The sequence below is a fragment of the Euleptes europaea genome, chromosome 5 (genome assembly GCF_029931775.1).
Source record: "Euleptes europaea isolate rEulEur1 chromosome 5, rEulEur1.hap1, whole genome shotgun sequence".
In the NCBI taxonomy this organism is placed as follows: Eukaryota; Metazoa; Chordata; class Lepidosauria; order Squamata; family Sphaerodactylidae; genus Euleptes; species Euleptes europaea.
The window spans coordinates 10230727-10253577 of record NC_079316.1 but is presented as its reverse complement, the minus strand read 5'-3'; the positions used below and the strand labels follow the sequence as shown (position 1 = coordinate 10253577).

General features: G+C 46.1%; 1 protein-coding gene across 1 annotated transcript in view; it reads right to left on the bottom strand.

Annotated features, from left to right (window-relative positions):
• The window catches only part of VWA5B2 (von Willebrand factor A domain containing 5B2), a 69138-nt gene that overhangs the window by 27597 nt on the left and 18690 nt on the right, over window positions 1-22851 (bottom strand). Inside the window, exons 2-7 of the mRNA XM_056849991.1 lie at window positions 11758-11934; window positions 10690-10851; window positions 7001-7232; window positions 4690-4844; window positions 1027-1158; window positions 537-661 (exon numbers count right to left, since the gene is read on the bottom strand). Of these exons, the coding sequence (XP_056705969.1) occupies window positions 537-661; window positions 1027-1158; window positions 4690-4844; window positions 7001-7232; window positions 10690-10851; window positions 11758-11896 (945 nt within the window). The 5' untranslated portion in view covers window positions 11897-11934. The remainder of the gene's footprint in view (window positions 1-536; window positions 662-1026; window positions 1159-4689; window positions 4845-7000; window positions 7233-10689; window positions 10852-11757; window positions 11935-22851) is intronic.

Sequence of the window (22851 nt, the reverse complement as noted above, 5' to 3'; positions counted from 1 at the left end):
TCACCACATATTTTGGTGGTGAATGGTGTAAGTTACATAGACATTGTAGAGGAAAGTGCTTCCTTTTGTCTTTTATAAATCATGCCCTTGAATTGACCACTAGAGGGAGGAGGAGAAGGAGAAGAAGAAGAATATGGTTTTTATATGCCAACTTTCTCTACCACTTAAGGAAGAATCAAACCGGCTTACAATCACCTTCCCTTCCCCTCCCCACAACAGACACCCCGTAATGTAGGTGGGGCTGAGAGAGATCTAAGAGAGCTGTGACTAGTCCAAGGTCACCCAGCTGGCTTCATGTGTAGGAGTGGGGAAGCCAACCTGGTTCACCAGATCAGCCTCCACCGCTCATGTGGAGGAGTGGGGAATGAAACCTGGTTCTCCAGATTAGAGTCCACTGCTCCAAACCACTGCTCTTAACCACTATGCCACTCTGGCTCTCCCAAAACACAGAAGTGCAGAACTGGACTCCCCACACCCCAAAGAAACAGGAATTTACAAATGAGGAAAAGCCCAGAGTTCCCCTTCCTAGCTGTCACCTGTCTCTCCCCATCATTGTCTTTTTTGGCAATCCGTGCGTAGTCCCGACGGTTCCTTATGGAAGCCTCATATTCTTGGTAAGTCATGGCGCCGTCTTCAATGACGAGGTGTGGGTGGTGAGGTTCTTGAGGGACAAAATTGAAAAGATGCACAAGAAAATCAGAACGGTCTGGGTTCAAGGCAAGGGACAAACAAAGGTGGCTGTGGCTCAGTGGTAGAGCATCTGCTTGGCATGCAGAAGGTCCCAGGTTCAATCCCCAGCATCTCCAGTTAAAGGGACTAGGCAAGTAGGTGATGAGGAAGACTTCTGCCTGAGACCCTGGAGAGCCACTGCCAGTCTGAGTAAACAATACTGACTTGGATGGACCAAGGTCTGAATCAGTATAAGGCAGCTTCATGTGATATTATGGGGCTCATTCTCCCAAGCTACTTCCACCTGCCAACGTAAAGAAACCACACCGTTTTCCAGCTCAAAAAGGCCTTTCTTACCACAAGGATACAGGATAATTTCCAGGTTCCGGTCACACTTGTGTTTCTCTGCCAAGGTGATGCAAATAGTTGAGGCAGAGCTGGCATAAGGGTTGGCATCTGCTTGAAGGGCATGGGATGGGCTTTCCAATCCTGCAGGAGATAATTAAAGAAGAGAGAAGGCTCATTCGACAGAGAGTTCCACCAGGCTGGTGCCAGAGGAGAAAATGCCCTGGCCTTAGTCAAGGACAGATGGATGGTTGTGGGGCCAGGGACTACCAGCAGATTTCATACGAAGTTGATTGAACATGAACTACACAATAAGCCACAAAAGACCGGATGCATTTCGGCCACCTAGGCCTTCTTCAGTGGTCACCAATAAATAGGGTTGCCAACCTCCAGGTATTAGTTGGAGATCTCCCGCTATTACAACTGATCTCCAGCTGCTAGAGATCAGTTCACCTGGAGAAAATTGCTGCTTTGGCAATTGGACTCTATGGCATTGAAGTCCACTGGAATTCACTGCCAGTAGTGGTAATAATGACCACAAGCATCAATAGTTTTAAAAGAGAGTTAGAAGAGTTAGTTTTTATACCTTGATTTTCCCTACCTTTAAGGAGCCTCAAACTGGCTTACAATCCCCCCTCCTCTCCCCACAACAGACACTTTGTGAGGTAGGTGGGGCTGAGATAGTTCGGAGAGAACTGTGAATAGCCCAAGGTCACCCAGCAGGCTTCAAGTGTACGAGTGAGGAAACAAACTTGATTTACCAGATTAGAGTCTGCCGCTCATGTAGAGGTGTGGGGAATCAAACCTGGTTCTCCAGATTAGAGTCCATCACTCTTTAACCACTATACCATGCTGGGTTAGACAGATTCATGGAGGACAGGTCCATCAGTGGCTACTAGACATGGTGACTTTGCTGCCTCTATGTACAGAGGCAGTAAACTTCTGAATACCAACTCTCGGCCTCTGTGCCATCTTTGTTTGGCCCTTCAGAACAACTGATTGGCTACTGTGTGAGACAGGATGCTGAACTAGACGGACGACTACTCTGATCCAGCAGGATTCTTCTTACATTCTTAAATTTATAAAAGCTTATAAAGATGGTTCACAACAGACCATACTAGCCAAGCAGCTTTATGCAAAATGCAGATGTTGGACCTTTCGTTGAGGGAGATAATATTCATCATCCAATTTTTATTTCTGACACGGAAGCTATTCCTCAGCACGGCAAAATATTTTTACTAGACTAGAGTGCAGAGAGGTCTGAAGTGCAGCCTCTTAAAGAGGGATGGGACTTCAGCCAAGTCCTAATGGGATTAATTCCCATGTTTGGCTCAAGCATATGCTCCGGGCTCTACAGAGTTGCTTCCACCTCCCTTTCTCCAGTTCTCTCCCACATCCATCTGTCATAGATAAAATGATAGGATCAGCAAAATAAAGCTTTTTTATAAAAGATACTTTCTTTTAAAATGATTTCAATTCTTCCATCGCTCTTCAAGAATAAATGGTCATCTCGTTTCAGTAAGCTTCTCTATAAAACCTTCGCCTGCTGCAGCTAATCGTGCGAAGCAATTCTGGAACGGTTTTATTCACCACCGCTTCCTTTGGCCCTCCTTAGTATAAAACATTATCTTCCATTGCCCTAGCATCATATTTTCTGACCTCAAGGATGCAAAGGGGGAAAAAGGCAGAAGTGAACAAAGTCCATCTCTTCTGACTTGGATTGATGAGGGTTGAGAGACTGGGCCTAGTATATTTACACCATTAATCAGCCAGCTACTGGATTAGGTGCGAGGTGAACTGAATGTTCCATCCACAAATGTACATAGGTATGTATGTGCTGTCAAATAGCAACAGAGGGCAATCCCAGCAAGAGGCTTTCAAGGCAAGGAACAAGAAGAGGTGGTTGGCCATTGTCTTCCTTTGCAGAGCCTTCCTTTGTGATGTCCCATCCAAGTACCAACCCTGCTTAGCTTCCGAGATCTGACAAGACGGGGTGATACCTAGGGTTGCCAGGTCCCCCCTGGTGGGGGTGAGGGTAGGATTGCCAGATCCAGGATGAGAAACTCCTGGAGATTTGAGGATGGAGCCTGGGGAGGACAGAGACCTCAGTGGGGTACAATGCCATAAAGTCCACCTTCCAAAGCATCCATTTTCTCCAGGAGAACTGAGCTCTGTAGTCCAGAGATGAGCTGCAATTCTGGGAGATCCCTAAATCCCACCTGGAGGCTGGCATCCCTAGTGATACTATGTCACCTTTCCTCCCATCCACAAATGCAGGCTCCTATATTTCATTTAATATCTCTGCCTGCTACACACGTACAAAACTATCAAGTGTACTAATATTGCAACAATACTATTACACTCAATTACCACCAACTGAAAATACATTGCAGGAGCCTTAGGCTGAACTACATTAGTGAGGCTGTAATTTATACTCTCTCATCCACCAGCATGGCACATGCAAAGATGGCAGAAGCAAATGCTGGCACTCACATTGTATCCCTCAGCCCCTGGTTCAGAGAGGATTCTACCCCTCGTGCTGCTAAAGCTACAAGACTCTCAATTCCCTCAGCAGCTGGGAGCCTGCTTGCTGTTTCCTTCCTGTGCCAAGACACCATTTTTATCTTCATGCACATAAAGTGATGTCAACTCATAGCCAACATATCGCAACCCTGTAGGGTTTTCAAGGCAAAAGACGAACAGAGGTGGTTTGCCATTGCCTGCTTCTGTGTAGCAACTCTGAACTTCCTCGGTGGTCTCTCATCCAAGTACTTACCAGGGCTGACCCTGCTTAGCTTGCAAGCTCTGAGATCGGGCTAGCTTGAGAGCCAGCATGGTATAGCGGTTAAGAGTGGTGGTTTGGAGCGGTGGACTCTAACCTGGAGAACTAGGTTTGATTCCCCTCTTCTCCACATGAGTGGAGGATGCTAATCTGGTGAACCAGGTTGGTTTCCCCACTCCTCCACATGAAGCCAGCTGGGTGATCTTGGGCTAGTCACAGTTCTCTCTAAACTCTCTCAGCCCCACCTACCTCACAGGGTGTCTGTTGTGGGGAGGGGAAGGGAAGGTGATTGTAAGCCAGTTTGATCCTTAAGTGGTAGAGAAAGTCAGCATATAAAAACCAACTTTTCTTCTTCGTCTTCTTCATCTAGGTCAGGGCTTCTATCGTGTAGGTGACTTGAAAGAAAGTCAGAGCTAGTGTGGATGGAAAGGTGGTACTTCCCCATCATGAACTACAATCGTTCTTGGACTGGGGAATGGAGGTGGGAGAATCATTAGCAGAAGCCATGAATATATCTGCACTTGTAAAAGGAAATCTGTATTTACTAGCAATTTTCTAAACTTTTATCATGCCACATTTGATTCATTTTCTTTATCTACAACAAAATATGTGAAGCATTGGAAACTCCAAACTGGACTGAAGGAGACATTTCCCCTTGCTTTTGGACCAAATTCTAGCAGGGTAGCCAGCCTTTGGACCAGAAGCCCAGTTAAGCAGTGCTGGTACTTGACCAGTTCCCTTTTTGGTGGTGTGGGCTGCTAGGAACAGAAGGAAGATCTATGCAGAAAAGGCATTTCTATGCATGCATACTACAGGGTTGCAGATTTGGCCTTACCAATAGCATGACCCTTCAAAAAACAGAAGAGGGGAGAACATATGCTATAGACAAATACCTGCCAGCAAACAGGGTCCCTTAACCAGCATTTCAAAACTGAACTCATAGGGGAAAGGATTGTAAACGTCCCCCTTGAAGATATCAGTGTCTTTGGGTGGCAGGAGGAAAGACTGCTCGCTCTTCAGCCCGCTGGATCTAAAACAGCTGGTGGAACTGAAGCAGAACAGAGAGAAATCACATATTAGATCTACCTGGCATGTACAAGGGTAGGGCTCAACTTGATATGTGACCTTATCTTGACAGATCTGAAAACAATCCATTATGCAACATGGGATATATTGGCTACCCAGACCAAGGCATGCAAGGATGTTATTGCATGGATTTTAATTCCAGGCTTGGTTGGGAAAATGCAAACGCAGCCTTAGAATGAAACCTTAAAAAAAAAGAGAGGGGAAATCTCACTATAAGCTTAAAGAAAACCCCATTGTTCTGCTGAGCTATATGATTGTATCCCAGAGAGACAACAGCATGGAACGGCCACTATTTTTTGGAGGAGGAGTTCTATTTTTATAAGAACATTTAAAAGATCAATTAACAAGGAAATAGCAAGGGATTGTTCTGCTTCAGCGTTAAAGGGCTTGTTTTCAACAGCTTTGCAAAACCATGGTAAATGTGAACTGAGTAGTGAGTCAGGGACATTTTTGTGGTAATTTCACAACTGTTTTGCCCCCATGATGAACTGTGCACAATTCCATTCAAATCCACATTCTCAGCATACCACTTTTGGGTGACGTAAACTACTCCTCAAGAGAATGAGGTATACCTGCATGGTATATTAAGCACTAGTCTGCAGGTTTACAAGATGGGGTTCCTGCTTCCACTGTGGCAAAGAGACACAAGATTAGCCATGCCGAAATGGCCAATCAAGAGTCAAACCTCCCTAGGCTGAATAAACTGAATAAAGCTAGCTGCTGCCTGGACTTTTGATCCAGAATTTCTGCAAAAGGCATGGGAGCTATTTTTTTTGGCTCTTCAGCTCATTGGCCAACATAAAAATGACAGTAAAAATGAGCAACTCCATCTCTACTCTGAGCTAAACATGTTCATAGACACATTCCAAAACCTTTGTCATCTCTGCTCTCCTCCAAATCCTTAAAAGCCTCCTGAAAGGAACAACTAGATTCGATTACGAATTCTAGCTGTATCTGAAACTGTATCATTCTAGCTGTATCTGAAGAAGTGAGCTGTGACTCATGAAAGCTCATACCCTGCCAGGAATTTTGTTAGTCTTTAAGGTGCTACTAGACTCTTGCTCTTTTTTACAACTAGATCGGTGTCCAGCAGCACCTTCGAGACCAACAAGATTTTCAGGGCATGAGCTTTGGAGTGACAAAGCGCCCTTTGTCAGATAGAAGTAGGAATGGAGAACCCTAAGTCCTTATAGTACCTGACCTGGATGGCCCAGGCTAGCCTGATCTCGTCAGATCTCAGAAGCTAAGCAGGGTCAGCCCTGGTTAGTATTTGGATGGGAGACCAGCAAGGAATACCAGGGTTGCTGTGCAGAGGAAGGCACTGGCAAACCACCTCTGCTAGTCTCTTGCCATGAAAACCCCAAAAAGGGGTCGCTATAAGTCGGCTGCGACTTGACGGCACTTAACACACACACACACAAGTCCTTATAGTAGGATCTCCATTCCTATTTATATCTAATGAAGAAGAAGAAGAGTTGGTTTTTATATGCCGACTTTCTCTACCACTTAAGAAAGAATCAAACTGGCTTACAATCACCTTCCTTTCCGCTCCCCACAACAGACACCCTGTGAGGTAGATGGGGCTGAGAGAGCTGTGACTAGCCCAAGGTCACCCAGCTGGCTTCATGTGTAGGAGTGGGGAAACAAATCCAGTTCCCCAGATTCGCCTCCGCTGCTCATGCGGAGGAGTAGGAAATCGAACCCGGTTCTCCAGATCAGAGTCCACCGCTCTCTAAGCTTTGCCTTTCAAAAGCTCATACCCCGAAAATCTTGTTGGTCTCTAAGGTGCTACTGGACTCGAATCTAGCTGTTCTACTGCAGACCAACATGGCTACCCTCTGAAACTATCCTTATGGGGAGACTCTTCCAAATGATTTCTGCTCATCTCCAGTTATTTGCTAGATAACCAACTTTAAGCAACGCCCATGGTGAAACAAAATCAAGGCAGAATGTGGGAGACCATCCTGGGAAGAGTGTCCTACAAGGGTTTGATTAGGTTGTGCTGGGCTGCAAACGGAGAGCCTGTAGGGGTGAGCAGCAGCAGCAGCTCCTGCGGCCTCCTCAGTCCTCTCCACTCCCCCCATATGGCATAGACTCCGAGAAAGCCATGAAAATCACCATAGGGCCAACCTGTCGTCACACAAGCCTCCTGCCTCACTTTCACTTTCGGGGAGAGATAAAACGAAGGGCGTGAGCACAGAGGGGAAGGCGACACGCAGGGCACCGTTTGGCAGGGTTGCCAACTCCTGGCTGCTGCTGAAGACCACTGTCACAGTTTCGGAGGGCCCGACAGGGCCGGTGCTCATGATGAACATGGAACGAGCCAAGTCTTCGTCAAGGATCAGGTGACCTAGGTAGAAGAGAGAAAGTCAAGAAGTGCCTTCTGCCCTCAAGGCATGTTCTCAAAAACAATTTAAATGTTAAATTATTTACACAAATGGGAGGCTCCTAAATCTCTGTGCGAAGAAGAAGAAGAGGAGGAGGAGGAGACTTGGTTTTTATATGCTGAGTTTCTCTATCACTTAAGGGAGAATCAAACTGGCTTACAATCACCTTCCCTTCCCCTCCCCACAACAGACACCCTGTGAAGTAGGTGGGGCTGAAAGAGCTCTAAGAGCTGTGACTAGCTCAAAGTCACCCAGCTGGCTTTGTGTGTAGGAGTGGGGAAAACAACCCAGTTCACCAGATTAGCGTCCGGTGCTCTAGTGGAGGAGTGGGGAATCAAATCTGGTTCTCCAGATCAGAGTCTACCACTCCAAACCACGGCTCTTAACCACTACACCACACTGGCTCTCTTGAAGCCATACCTCCCCATGAATTACCCAGACCGCCAAGAAAAGACGACAGTGACATACAGCCCTTCTACCTGTTCCCACGTGACAGCCACCATTTGGGTGGCAAGACCATGATACATATGGAAGAACAGCTCTATCCCAACACCTCTGCAGAAACCCTGTTTATCTGGCCTTGGTTGCCACCCAAGTGGTCATATTCTAATGAAACAGGAAGGGCTGATGAAATTGCATTGGGACTGGAACCCCTTGGATGTGCCTCCTAGTTCAGATGTAGTTCTTGCTAACCTGGTGTCATCGGTTGCAAACTTGTCTCTGGGATGCACCATTTTAGGGCAGGGCTAATGTGAGTTTAAAAACAAATAGTTGGGAAATATAAGCAGAATGCATCTACAGAGGGTTGGGAAGCAGGGCAGAAGAAGGTCTATTTCCCTCCCACAATTTTCCTACCAAAGATAATCTCTAGCTGTTTTTACCCATAATGGGGAAAAAACAGTTATAAGTTACCATTTATCTTGTGTTCGGGTTCCTTATCAGACATTAGCCTGCTTGTAAACTAAAATGAGTTAGAAAGGCTAGGTTATGGAAACAAATATAAATAACATAAAACCAAAGGCATAAGCTAGGCAGCGGCTTTCTCAGGTTCTGTAGCGTTAGCTATTTTACAGCCCACACTTGGAAAAATGGGAGTTATTTCACAGGATCCTAATGGCCTCCAAGAACAAACAGAGTCTACTGTTTACCAAAAGATCCACCCCTAACTGCATGGTAAAAAGAAAAAGGTGAAAGAACGGCAATTACAATTAAGAGGTAGTGTGTATTTTAACCATCTATATGGATTTTTCCCTCGGGGCACCTGACTAGCCATCCTAGAACTAGAGCTTCATACCTGAGTAGGGTTGCTAACCTCCAGGTGGGCCCTGGAGATCTCTCAGACTCCAGATATCAGTTCCCCAGGAGAAAAATGGCGGCTTTGGAGGGTGGACTCTATGGTGTGATACCCCACTGAGGGGCCTCCCCTCCTTAACCCCCATCCTTCCCAGGCTCACCCCCCCAAATCTCCAGGAATTTCTCAACCCAAAGCTGGCAACCCTAGGCCTGAAGATTGGTGGGTATACCATCACATAGAATCATGGAATCATAGAGCTGGAAGGGACCACTAGGGTCATCTAGTCCAACCCCCTGCACAATGCAGGAATTTCACAACTACCTCCTGCCCACACCCCCAGTTACCCCCTACTCCATGCCCAGAAGATGGCCAAGATTCCCTCCCTCTCATCATCTGCCTAAGGTCATAGAATCAGCATTGCTGGCAGATGGCCATCTAGCCTCTGCTTAAAAACCTCTAGGGAAGGAGAGCTTACCACTTCCCGAGGAAGCCTGTTCCACTGAGGAACCGCTCTAACTGCTACAAAATTCTTCCTAATGTCTAGATGGAAACTCTTTGGATTTAATTTCAATCCGTTGGTTCTGGTCCGACCATCTGGAGATACTTAGTTTGCTTTGTAAGAAAGCACAACATAAGCCAGTCCACTTTATTTGGTTATGAATTAGGTTGGTGACCCACACCCCAGCTTGGGATCTTGGAAAAGAATAAGAAAAGGGATCAGATGGCCACATCTGTTGGCGCAAAAGCAAACCTAGAAACTAAGCCTTTTTAGAGTGGGGTGCAATGAAATGAAATCACGATAGCCAGCCTGATACGCACAAAAGTGGACTGGCATATACTGATGGGTTTGCAATTGTCATAAAGATCACGGGGTGGCCACAGTGACTATTCATGGCTAACTCACCTCACTGCTTGCCAAGAGTCTGCAGAACAGATGGGATATAAAATGCAATCAGTAACATCAATGAGCTGTCTAGAAATTCCAGCGAGACACGGAAGACTATTTGCACAGCATAGCACTTTTCTTAGCAACTCGGCGCATTTCACAATTATCACCTTGGTAATCCTAATGACAGCATGCAGGACGGTGGCGGAAAGTTCTGTCAAGTCATGGCTGATTTATGGCGACCTCGTAGGATTTTCCAGGCAAGAGACAAACAGAGGTGGTTTGCAATCACCTGCCTCTGCGTAGCAACTCTGGACTTCCTCAGTGGTCTCCCTTCCGCTTACTACCCAGGGCTGACAGGAGGGGCTGTGGCTCAGTGGTAGACCATCTGCTTGGCATGCAGAAGGTCCCAGGTTCAATCCCCGGCATCTCCAGTTAAAGGGACCAGGAAAGTAGGTGATGTGAAAGACCCTTCTCTGCCTGAGTCCCTGGAGAGCCGCTGCTGGTCTGAGTTGACAATACTGACTTTGATGGACCGAGGGTTTGATTCAGTATAAGGCAGCTTCATGTGTTCATGTGACCCTGCTGAGCTTCTGAGATCTGACAAGATAGGGCCAGCCTGGCCTATCCAGGTCAGGGCAGGTGGTGGAAAGTGCCCTCAAGTGACAGCTGACTTATGGTGACCCCGCAGGGTTTTCAAGGCAAGAGACAAGCAGAGGTGGTTTTGCCATTGCCTGCCTCTGCATAGCCACCCTGGACTTCCTCGGTGGTCTCCCATCCAAGTACTAACCAGGGCCGACCTTGTTTACCTTTTGAGATCTGATGAGATCAGGCTAGCCTGGGAAGTCCAGGTCAGGGCTTCCAGCAGGATAGGCCAGTATTGTGCTGAAAAACAGCGGCTTGGCTAAGGCCATGCTTTGTGGGTAGAAAAGTCCATAGCTGAGCCAAGACTTGAACCAAACCTCCACAACGTAGTTTACATCCTAAAGTCCAAAGCCAGTCAAGCTCTTTAGTGGAGTGTATTTTGAACTGTTGGGATAGTGCTCTTGGGATGGGGGAACAGCTAATTTCATCACACAACAAAAGCAGAGGAACCTTATCCCAAAGCAACCCTTCTACTCCCTCCCCAAAGAACAAGCTGTTTAGATTGAGTCTCAGCTTTGATTCAAGCCCTCTGTGGCCATTACTGTCGCCTGTGCTGAGGTCAATACATTGCAAAAGAGGAGTAACGGCCACTTACCATTGGTACAGCAGAGAGGCTGGTTCGAAGTGGAGCTACAGTCAAGGCAGCAATCCTCTGCCTTGTGCCGGTTCTGGATCTGGAAGGTGAAGGTTCTGCTTCCCGTCACAGCTTCAAAGCTGGCCACCACCTCCGACTCCTCCAGCGGATAGACAAACACTCCTGTGCAATAGAAACCATCTTAATTCCCAACAAACAGTTCACCCTCGCGTTCGCCTTGCCCATCCTGCGCCCCAGAGCCAATGTGCTTCCTTCTTGTAACTGTTGCAGCAGTGAACGATGGAAGAAATCACTCACAGCAGCTTCAACCACGAAGCCATACTCCATCTTAATCCACAAAATTATATTCCTCCGTGTGTGGGTGCAAAGGACCATCAAGACGTAGCCAACTTATGGAGCCCCCAGCAAGGGGCTTTCAAGGCAAGTGTGAAGCAGAGGTGGTTGGCCATTGCCTTCCTCTGCAGAGCCATCCTTGGTGGTCTCTCTACCAAGTACTGACCCTGCTTAGCTTCTGAGATCTGACAGGGTTGAGCTATATATACTATACTGTTCCACATCCCTCATCTTAATTACACCAATGCTAAAAGAGCACAATGGGTAGCCATGTTAGTCTGTCACTGGCAGTAGAAAAGAGCAAGAGTCCAGTAGCACCTTAAAGACTAACAAAATTTCTGGCAGGGTATAAGCTTTTGTGAGCCACAGCTCACTTCTTCAGGTATCTGGCAGGAAGAAGTGAGCTGTGGCTCACGAAAGCTCATACCCTGCCAGAAATTTTGTTAGTCTTTAAGGTGCTACTGGACTCTTGCTCTTTTCTACTACCAATGCTAAAAGGCACTGCTGAACAGATGTGTTTGCTTTCAGCTGGTCTATTCAGTGAGGAAGACTTCCCAGAAAAGAGTTGAGAATAACAGCTGATCTTTGTATTATAAATTATGTCTACATGAGCTAGAGATCTGAAGCAGTAGAAGAAAGGGATAAAGATCTACTGCAACACCTTTTTAAAACCAGGAACATCGTCTACCGTCCATGCAAGCACAGTCCACCAGTGTCACTCGGAGAAGCTCTCACCTTCTACCGGCTCGTGCTCCAAGTTGACGTAAGTAAGGTAGGCCGTGAATCCCAGGGAATACCCATTGGCACAGGCCTTCACACACGAGCTCTTCAAAGGGAGGGCAGTCCAGGTGGGCAGGCAGTACAAACCTGGCATGATCTTCAGGTAGAACTCCTAAGTCCCACCACCTGCAGCTGTGGAGACGAGAAGAAGCAAGAAAAAAGCCAAGTCAGGAAGCCAGATCCATGGAGAAGGAAAAGGAATACTAACTTCAGGAGACATGAGGAGTCCCAAGATCTACTCTACTGAGGATTTAAATGTTTTGAACCTACTTTTGAAAAGGGGGCTAATTTTCCTTGCCAGATCTAGGCTACTTGGATCACTGCGTGGTCAAGTAGTTGTTTCATTATTTGTTTTGCTGGCCCATGAGCCAGAAAGGAGGTTTTTCTGGAAAGTAGAAGCTTTGTTGTTTAGCCCAGAGGAAAATAAGCGACTGTGAATGAATGATCACTTTTGATCTATAATTGGGAAGTTTAAACAGCCCAGGGGCAAACCAATCTGAGTGGCCTGTGTGATGCTCTGAGCCAGCACTGCAGCGGCCATTCAACTCAGACCCTGTAAGCTTCTCTGGTTAAGAGTAAAGGCTTACTACCTCATTGCCTCTGGTCGCCAGCTGTGCTTATTTCTAGCCATCAGCACATCTTCAGGGCAGTAGGGTTGCCAGCTCTAGGTTGGAAAATACTTGGAGATTTTGGAGGGTGCAGCCTGGGGAGGGCAGGGTTTGGGGAGGGACCTCAGCAGGGTACAGTGCCATAGAGTCCACCTTCCAAAGCAGTCATTTTCTCAAGGAGAACTGATCTCTGTCACGTGGAGATCAGCTGTAACAGTGGGAGATCTCCAGCCGCTACCTGGAGGCTAATAACAAAATAGTAGTACCTATAATACACATGAACACATGAAGCTGCCTTATAATGAATCAGGCCCTCGGTCCAGCAAAGTCAGTATTGTCTACTCATACTGGCAGCTGTTTTCCAGGGTCTCAGGCTGAGGTCTTTCACATCACCTACTTGCCCAGTCCCTTTAACTGGAGATGCCGGGGATTGAACCTAGGACCTTCTGCATGCCAAGCAGATGCTTTACCACTGAGCCACAGCCCCTCCCCTAAAATATAAAATATATATGCGTATATATTCAAATATAAATCGCTGTTGGTTATACAGTATATAGATTTCCAATGTTTAACACAAGTATACACTATTAGAAAAATTATTGATTTATACAGTATAAACCAACAGAGATTTATGTTTTGAATATATACACATATTATTACAGGTACTACTATTTTGTTATTTACCTGCAACATATTTGGTACCTATACTCTCTATTGTTATACTTATTACTACTACCTGGAGGTTGGCAACCCTAATCAGCCTGAATCAGAATTGTGACAACACACACCAGTCTCTCTGTTGAGAACTGCGTGCATGCTCTAAATACCCGGTGATTGCGGATTTCTTTCAAAAGGTACTCAGGGCCCAGTGAAAGTGCTGGAATGGAACCCTGGATATGTCCATCCTGAAGCTTCATCCATATATAGCCAGGAGGTGTTGTACAATAGACTTGCATTACAGTGATCCAATTAGAGTGCTCTTAGATACTTGCTTATCCACCAACAGCAACCGAAAACCTCAATGCCCAACTAGGGCTGCCAACCTCCAGGTACTAGCTGGAGATCTCCTGCTATTACAACTGATCTCCATCCAATAGAGATCAGTTCCCCCGGAGAAAATGGCCACTGCACTCTATGGCAGTGACATCCCTCCCCAAACCCTGCCCTCCTCAGGCTCTGCCCCAAAAACCTCCTGCCGGTGGGACCTGGCAACCCTACGCCAAACAAAGGTACCACCTGTTATCACAGAGGATTTTGAGCTTTTCTGGCTGGCCTTGCGTTAACAGTAGTGTATTGGTTCCACTGGCGCATTTGGACTAGAAACAAATCAATCAGCATGAGGATCGGCACATTACTCACTGGGCTTAAGGATGTGCTGAGCCAGTATCACATTATGATGCCAGGCCAGGGGGGAATCTAGGAACTGTTCTTGGAAGGGGTTTCTTTCTAATGTATACTTATGAGTTCTGAGAATTGTGGCCCAGACACCAGAGTATGTACTGAACAAGTAAGCAATTTTTGAATTAGTAACGATCCACAACAAATTCTATCAGGATCCATTTAAAATACAGGTAAATGTGATTTATTTAACTTGTGATTTATGAAGCACAACTTTGGGTTCCGTTTAGATGTTGAACACATGAAGCTGCCTTATACTGAATCAGACCCTTGGTCCATCAAAGTCAGTACCGTCTACTCAGATTGGCAGCAGCTCTCCAGGGTCTCTCAGGCTGGGGTCCTTCATGCCACCTACAACCTGATTCTTACTGGAGATGCCAGGGATTGGACTTGGGTCCTTCTGCATGCCAAGCAGATGCTCTACCACTGAGTCATGTCCCCTCCTTTTTGGTTCGTTTTACACCAAAGATTTAGGCCAACTGGGAGGAACCCACAATGCATCTGCCCCAGTTCCTAGGGTGGGAATGCTGATGTGGGGAGGTAGCACACATGCTCCTCCCATGTGACCTTGGCCTCCCAGTCTTACTGAATTAGTGCAGGAGGAGCAAAGACAGCAAGAGGCCTTGTACCAGGAAGGCAATATCAACAGCAGGGTTGCCAATCTCCAGGTACTAGCTGGAGATCTGCTATTACAACTGATCTCCACCCGATAGAGATCAGTTCACCTGGAGAAAATGGCGGCTTTGGCCATTGAATATGGCATTGAAGTCCCTCCCTTCCCCAAACTCTGCCCTCCTCAAGCTCCACCCCCAAAACCTCCCGCCAGTAGTGAAGAGGGACCTGGCAACCCTAATCAACAGGGGCACTTTATCACAGGAGGCCAGACCATACTCCAAGTAGTGACAAGTCATAGTTTTGAAGAAGGAGAAGTTCAGGCAAAGGAACATTCATGTGGTCAAACTACCTGGATATATACAGTAGATGTGGTAAACTGGGTCTGCTCTCAGTGTTGCATCCACAATGAAAACACAGAGAGAAGTTGTGAACACATGTGTGGTCGGAACTGGGCTGACTTTCCTGACTGGAGAGTGAGTTGCAACCTCCGGGTTGTAGCTGGAGATCTCCTGGGATTACAACTGATCTCCAGGTGACAGAGATCATTTTCCCCAGAGAAAATGGCTGCTTTGGAAGGTGGTGGAAAGTGCTGTCAAGTCACAGCCGACTTATGGCAACCCTGGTTTTCAAGGCAAGAGATATTCAGAGGTGGAGGTGTGGGGAATTGAACCCGGTTCTCCAGATTAGAGTCTGCCTCTCTTAAGCACTACACAACCATGGCATTATACTCCACCGAAATCCCCCCTCTCCAAATCCAACCCTCCCCACACTCTACTCCCCAAATCTTCAGGAATTTCCAAACCTGGAGCTGGCAGTCCTACAAGAGGGTGCCATGTTGCATGGATTTTGCACTCAATGCTTTCCCCATCTCAAGATTTATTGCCGTTAATAATTAATCACAGAGCAAATATTCTAGTCTCTTTTCTCATCGTAGTTACTCTGTACCATTTGCCCATCCATGTGTGCCAAAAAGTCACTCTGGTAACCCCTGTGGGTGGCGTACCGGGGGTGGTGGGGACAACAGAGTTTGTCTTCTAGAAGGAGGCCACCCTTGTGGTCTCATAGAATGTCTGGGTTTTATCCACACCTCAAAAGGACAAGAGGATGATTGAGGGCCAGTTAAGCATGGGAGATTTGGCCTTGAATTTGCCACTCTCTAGATGCACATTTTCCCCATCCCAGTTCTTAAAACCCAACAATGAGTCCCCATTCAGAGTTTTGAGAATTCGGATGGGGAAAATGTGCATCTAGAGAGCGGCAAACATAAGGCAAAACCTCCCGCGCATAAAAGGCCCATGCCTCCAGGTGACCTGATATATGTATGCTTACGTAGTACTGGCTACATAGGCAGGCTTCTGGCCAGCTGCTACTCATGTGAAAGATGGCATGGAAAAACAAACAGATATTGTGGAAAGGGGAAACTTCTCAGCCCTGAATATACTTAGAGCCAATGTTTGTGCTTCTAGTCGTAACACAAATGGTGACTTGTTGAAACAGATGGGTTGGTGGTGGCAGTTTTGTTAAGTTCACTGCATTGATGAAAAAACAGTGTCATCAAGAATACCAGTGGTCAAGCTGGGAGCCAGATTCGAGTCCAGTAGCACCTTAGAGACCAACAAGATATTTGGGCTATAAACTTTGACTTTTGGGAGCGTATACCCTGAAAATGTTGTTGGTCTCTGAGGTGCTACTGAACTCGAATCTGGATCGTCTATTGAAGACCAACACGGCTGCCCTCTGAAACCATCAGGCCAGGAGTAAGACTTCTGGATGGACCTCAACATTAGATTTATAATCCACAGTATAGGAAAGGGGGGGAGTGAATTCAGAAGTACTGGAAAGGGAAAAGGGGAATGTAAAATACAAAGCACGAATGGAAGCTAGAAAATCTAATAATACCAAAAAAAGGACACTGAAAGAAATTAAAATTAAGGCTGCATGCTGTTAATTGGTAGATCGGTCAATGAAACCTTTGCCTCGTTCTTCTTAAACTTTAATCCAGTAACCCGCCCCCCACCGAGCATGGAATGTTATAACTGAATGCCCCCAAATCATAAGTAAAAAATGAGTACATAAAGAAACAGCAGACAAAGCCATTTTAGGTATACTCATCATATCAGCACACACGATACACATATTGCTTGCATTCTTGTATACATTGTTTCTGCTTTTAAGACTTTGTAATACTTGCATATACACATATATTACATATATCACATTGAAGCTATTCAATAAAAAGACTTGCTTCTTTTTCTGCTAGCCTTTTCTACTTCTTTCTCTACTAATAAAAAGACTTACCTCTTCTACTAACTAGGGCCGACCCTGCTTAGCTTCTGAGATCTAATGAGATCATGCTAGCCTGAGCCATTGAGGTCAGATTTGGTAATAGTGCTTCCAGACCCCAGCTACGGATTCCAACTTGCCTGCTCTCAAGGGCCAGATATGCCATTTAAGTGCTTCGGCACTTCACTCGCGTACTGCGTGCACACGTGGAAAGAGAGAACGTTGTAAATGGGCTTGTAGTAGGTTTCTAATCGCCACGAAAGAGGGTTGACTTAGAATGCACATGCAGCTGCTGTCTAGGACATGACGTTCAAATAGGAATGCAATGCCACAACACGTGTTGGGGTTAAACATCTCAAGGATGGGTTAAAAAGCTTTCCCTTCCATGCTCTGAGCCCCTCATGCTTCAAACAAGCCACAGGAAACCATGGGGGGGGGGGGCACTGAAGAAAGACCTCGCCTCCCGACGCCTTCTCAAGAACCTGTGCTTAACATCCAGTGACTGTGTCCCCATTATTTGCCCCGACACTGGCCCGCTAGAGCTCCGTTGAACTGTTTACTAAGGACTTATCACAAAGGCTCCAGCAGCTTTTCTTTTTTTTTAATCAACAGTACCCTTTACATTTAGCCTAACAAAGTAAACAGGGCCCATCTGGTCTCCACATATTTTATGCAGGCAGCTGTGAGGCAGTCAGTAATGAATAAACACATTCAGGGGTTTTCACCTTGTGATTCTCTTCTCCCTTCAGGTCCTGGGAACACAGGAGTCATTAATATATTTATTGAGCTCCAGGACTTCTGTTATTCTCACCCTGACAAGAGATCTTATTTCACTGGTCTAGGAAGCAGGGAGGAAAATACAAGGGGGCTGCTTTAAAAATGGAGTATGACCCCTGCCCGTTTGACTCCGCAGGCGTACATTCACATAAGCACTTGTATGCACAGACAGGGTCGAAATCCATTCATGTATTAACACCGTCTGTCAGTTACTGACTCTAAGTTGTGGGAGTAAGAAGAAATTGTCATGGAACTCCCCATATTGCATCGATCCAAAAACCTGTTATTTCCATCCATGAAATAACACTCTATGAGGAACGGTTAAAATGCTTAGGGCTGTTTGCCTTGGAAAGGAGGCGGTTAAGGGGAGACGTGATAGAGGTCTATAAAATTATGTATGGTAGGGAGAGAGTGGACAGGGAGAAACTTTTCTCCCTCTCTCGTAATAACTAGAACGCGGGGTCATCTGTGTGGAAGCTGGAGGGTGAGAGATTCAAAACTGATAAAAAGAAGTATTTCTTCACACAATGCAGAGTTAAATGGTGGAATTCCCTGCCCCAGGATGTGGCGATGGCTGCCAACTTGGAAGGTTTTAAGAGGGGAGTGGACATGCTCATGGAGGAAAGGGGTATTCATGACTACTAGTCAAAATAGATACTAGTCATGATGCAAAACTATTCTCTCCAGGATCAGATGAGCATGCCTATTATATTAGGTGCTGTGGAACACAGGCAGGAGAATGTTGCTGCGGTCATCTTGTTTTTGGGTTTCCTGGAGGCACCTGGTTGGCCACTGTGTGAACAGACTGCTGGACCTGATGGGCCTTGGTCTGATCCAGCAGGGCCTTTTTTATGTTTTTATGACTAGAAAAGGCAATGTAATGGGAAGAATAAATAATTTGCTTTCTTCTTTCTCTGGCCCAAAATATTCCTTTCAGTTATGGTACTACCCTGCAGGCATATATGACAAATGTAGTAATATGGTAAATCACCTATAATCTCTCCACATAACAAGGTTCAATTCTCTGTGGGTTTTAAACAGAGGCCAGTAGAACCCTGTTGAAATGTAGTGAAGGCTGAAAAAACCCTGAGACGTTTTGTGAATGTCAAAAGCTGAAGGGACAGGCCAGAAAATACTGCAAGACATCTACACTTGATATGCAAATGGATATCTTTCACAAATATTCGGCTGCCAACACCATATTAGAGGGAAATGTAGCCTTTTAAAAATTGCTGGAAGGGCCCGATCCCACAGCTGTGGAAGGGGCTCTTTTCACACTTGAAAAGACACTTGGGGAAGGAACAAGATTGCCTGCTGCCACCACACCATGGGCCAGATCAGGATAGGGCCCTTGTGGCAATTTTTAACAGCTATATTTTCCTGTAAAATGGCATCAGCGGCCTACGGGTCACGACTGTGGCTGCCGTACTGTATAGTTTGGCCCTCAGGCAGACAGTCAGGAAATTCAACTGTGATTTCCAGCGTGGTGTAGTGGTTAAGAGCGGTGGAGTCTGATCTGGAGAACCGGGTTGGATTCCCCACTCCTCCACATGAGCGGTGGACGCTAATCTGGTGAACTGGATTTGTTTCCCCACTCCTCCACACAAAGCCAGCTGGGTGATCTTGGGCAAGTCACACTCTCTCAGCCCCAACTACCTCACAGGGTGTCTGTCGTGGGGAAGGGAAGGTGATTGTAAGCCGGTTTGAGTCTCCCTTAAGTGGTAGAGAAAGTCGGCATATAAAAACCAACTCTTCTTCTCGTGCGAATGCTGGCACCCACCAAAATTCTGGACGTTTGCTGAAATTTGATAATCAGTTAGCAGGCTATGCAAGGACTACATTGGGCATAAAATAGCAATATAAAATCCGTTCCTTACATGGCACACTGCAAACGAAACAAAACTCTCCTCATAATCTGCATGGGAGGGAGGAGATGGGCTCCCCCCCACCCCAATTCCTCATTATCTGGGAGTGAGTAGCTTGCATCCTAATTCTTTGTGAGAGACAGGATGGGGAATCTTAGCCATGTGAGGGGAAATCTGTGTTTTTCTTGGAAGAAGAGTTGGTTTTTATATGCCGACTTTCTCTACCACTTAAGAATCAAACCTGCTTACAATCACCTTCCCTTCCCCACAACAGACACCCTATGAGGTAGGTCAGGCTGAGAGAGTTCAGAGAGAGCTGTGACTAGCCCAAGGTCACCCAGCTGGCTTCGTGTGTAGGAGTGGGGAAACAAACCCATTTCTCCAGATTAGCCTCGGCCGTTCATGTGGAGAGGTGGGGAATCAAACCTGGTTCTCCAGATCAGACTCCATTGCTCCAAACCACCACTCTTAACCACTACACCACCCTGGGGGCATTGGTGCTCTGATACATGGTGGGAAAGGGGTTTACGTCTTCTTTTTTGGGTGATATCCAAGGAGTTATGGGGTTATATGGGGCAGAAGAAAGAATATGGCAGCAAGAGAGGATGGGTATGAGGAGGGGATGGAAAATCCCACCTGTTTTATTCTTTCCTGCAGCGGAAACATCACTAGCTGACGAACCATTACCCTATCTGATCTAAAGCTACTGTTAATTGCTGGGTTGGTAAGAGGAAAATCTATCATCCTGGATGAACGCTCGGAGACAGCATGTATTATGGAGATCTGGGTGGATGAGGTGAAAGGAGTTTCTTTTTCCTAATTAACTCCACCTGGATTTTCAGTTCAGCAGCAGCAAAGGCCAGGTGGGTGGAAAGGTGAGGTCGCTGCGATCTACTGCAATTAGATCCCCCTTAATAGGCACTGTAAGCTCAACCAGCTGTCCCTACACTACAGTTAGGTGTGCATACCTGATGCTAGGTTCGAGGGACAAATTAGAGGTTTTGTTGGTTGGTATACAACCCAGCTCGCTACCCAAACAGATCTGTTCAAATTATATATGGTTTAATATCATCAGATAGGAATTTATTTTTTTGGGGGGGGGGTTCTGCTCAGAATGAGGAAAATAATAAATGGGGAAAACACTTTCCATAGTTCCTTTGTCATGGACCAATCATTTTCTGCTAAGCTGCTACCTTTGCAAGGGGTAGGGGACCTATTGTTTATGTATTTATTATGCTCGATTTCTATCTCGCCCTTCCCCCAGATCCAGATGGGTTCTCAACAACTTTGGGGGACTTCCCAGCAGACATAACTGGTAGCCCTATTGAAGTTGTGGTTGGCCTGTAGAATGGTCCAGGAAGTTGACAGAATGGCTCCTAAATGCCTCTGTCTCACCACGTAGAAGAAGAAGAGTTGGTTTTTATATGCTGACTTCCTCCACCACTTAAGGGAGACTCAAACCGGCTTACAATCACCTTCCCTTCCCCTCCCCACAACAGACACCCTGTGAGGTAGGTGAGGCTGAGAGAATGTGACTTGCCCAAGGTCACCCAGCTGGCTTCCTGTGGAGGAGTGGGGAAACAAATCCAGTTCACCAGATTAGCCTCCGCCGCTCCTGTGGCGAAGTGGGGAATCAAACCTGGTTCTCCAGATCAGACTCCACCGCTCCAAACCACCGCTCTTAACCACTACACCACGCTGGCTCCTAAATGTAGAATTTGATAGTTTCAGCTTTTTAATAACTGACATTGATATTTCCGTATGCAAGGCTTTTCTTCTTCTTTTCAACTTTTTTGGTTACCTGGTTTGTTCTGGGCTGAAATTTTTCTCCTACCCGCTTATTTTAATCGTTTTTGGAGTCTGACTGGTACCATGGTTTACCAAGGAGGTAGGGGAAAATGAAACAGCAGGGGCTGGCGTGACAGTAGCCAATCTAATCAATTGCTGGTTAGAATTACCCATTTTAGAGTCCAGACTATGGTGAAAAAAATCTGACTTCACTACCATTCTGTCTGCAACATTTAGGGTTGCCAGGTCCCTCTTCACCGCCAGCAGGAGGTTTTTGGGGCAGAGCCTGAGAAGGGCGGGGTTTGGGAAGGGACTTCAATGCCATATAGTCCAATTGCCAAAGCAGCCATTTTCTCCAGGGGAACTGATTTCTATGGCCTGGAGATCAGTTGCACTAGCAGGAGATCTCCAGCTACTACCTGGAGGTTAATGTAAATGGAACAGTAGTAGGCAGAAATAAATGAATAGAATAACGGACAATAGATAGCAAGCAGCAAGACAGCCAAGGCTGTAACTATATTACAATGAAAATTGTAACTATATTACAATTTGTAACTATATTATGATGTATCTTCAAGGAGCTCCATATTAATCCTAGGAATAGTAATATTAAGCCTTTTTGGCTGATGAAGCTACTTTTGTAGCGAAAACGCTGGAATATATCCAGAGCCGCGTTACCATCTGCATCTCCGTCACCTGAAGATACATTGAAATGGACTAGAAAATGACTAAGTCTTATATGAACTTTTTTGCACCTTTTATCAGCTTTTCTCAGCTGGTTCTTTTTCTTTTTGACGTTGTTACTCCCTTGCTTTGTAACCTCAGTTGCTTAGCCTCGTTTTATAATTATTTTCATTGTAATACAGTCACAGCCTTGGCTGTCTTGCTGCTTGCTATCTATTGTCCGTTATTCTATTCATTTATTTCTGCCTACTACTGTTCCATTTACATTAATACTATTTACAGTAGAGTGAGTTATTTGTATAACTACCTGGAGGTTGGCAACCCCAGAAACATATCAACCACCAGAACTACTTCAATTAGTTATGCTTTGCCTCGCTCTCGCCCACAGGAAATGGTGGAGGTGGGAGATTGATAGCCCTGGCATGAATAATATGATAAACATTTTACAGATAACAAAAACAACAAACCCTCATATGCACCCCAGTTTACATGTCACACCACACACAGTGGATATGATGGTTGACTCCACCGATTCTGATGGCTACTTTTCTGTTTGTGCTACCTGAAGATCTGGATAAGATCCTTGGGGAGGTGACACCAGCAACCATTGTGTCCCACACCTCTCCTTTCTGGCTGCTGGGGGTGCCTCTGGCTGATGGGATGGTGGTGGAGTAGATTAGCTTTGAGAATGGAGGGGACAGGAAACACCTCAATGAGGGAGGGCATGCTCCCTGTGCGACTTATAAAGGCTATGATACAGCTGCTTCCTGTCTTAATAGTGACAGGCCAATCGCCAATATTCCATGCTTGGGCAAGGCAACAAAGCCTTTGACAGCTGGTCAGCTCCAGGGTTTCTTGGACAAAAGTGATTGTCTAGATCAGGGGTGTCAAACATGGCTCATGGGATGGATATAGCCCCTCTTATCTGGCCTGCAAGCCAGCCGAGGCAGCCATGCCCCCAGTCCCGATTTGGACTGTGGAATCATTAGCATGGCAACCATTCCCCCTCCAGTCCCGATCTGGGCTGGTGA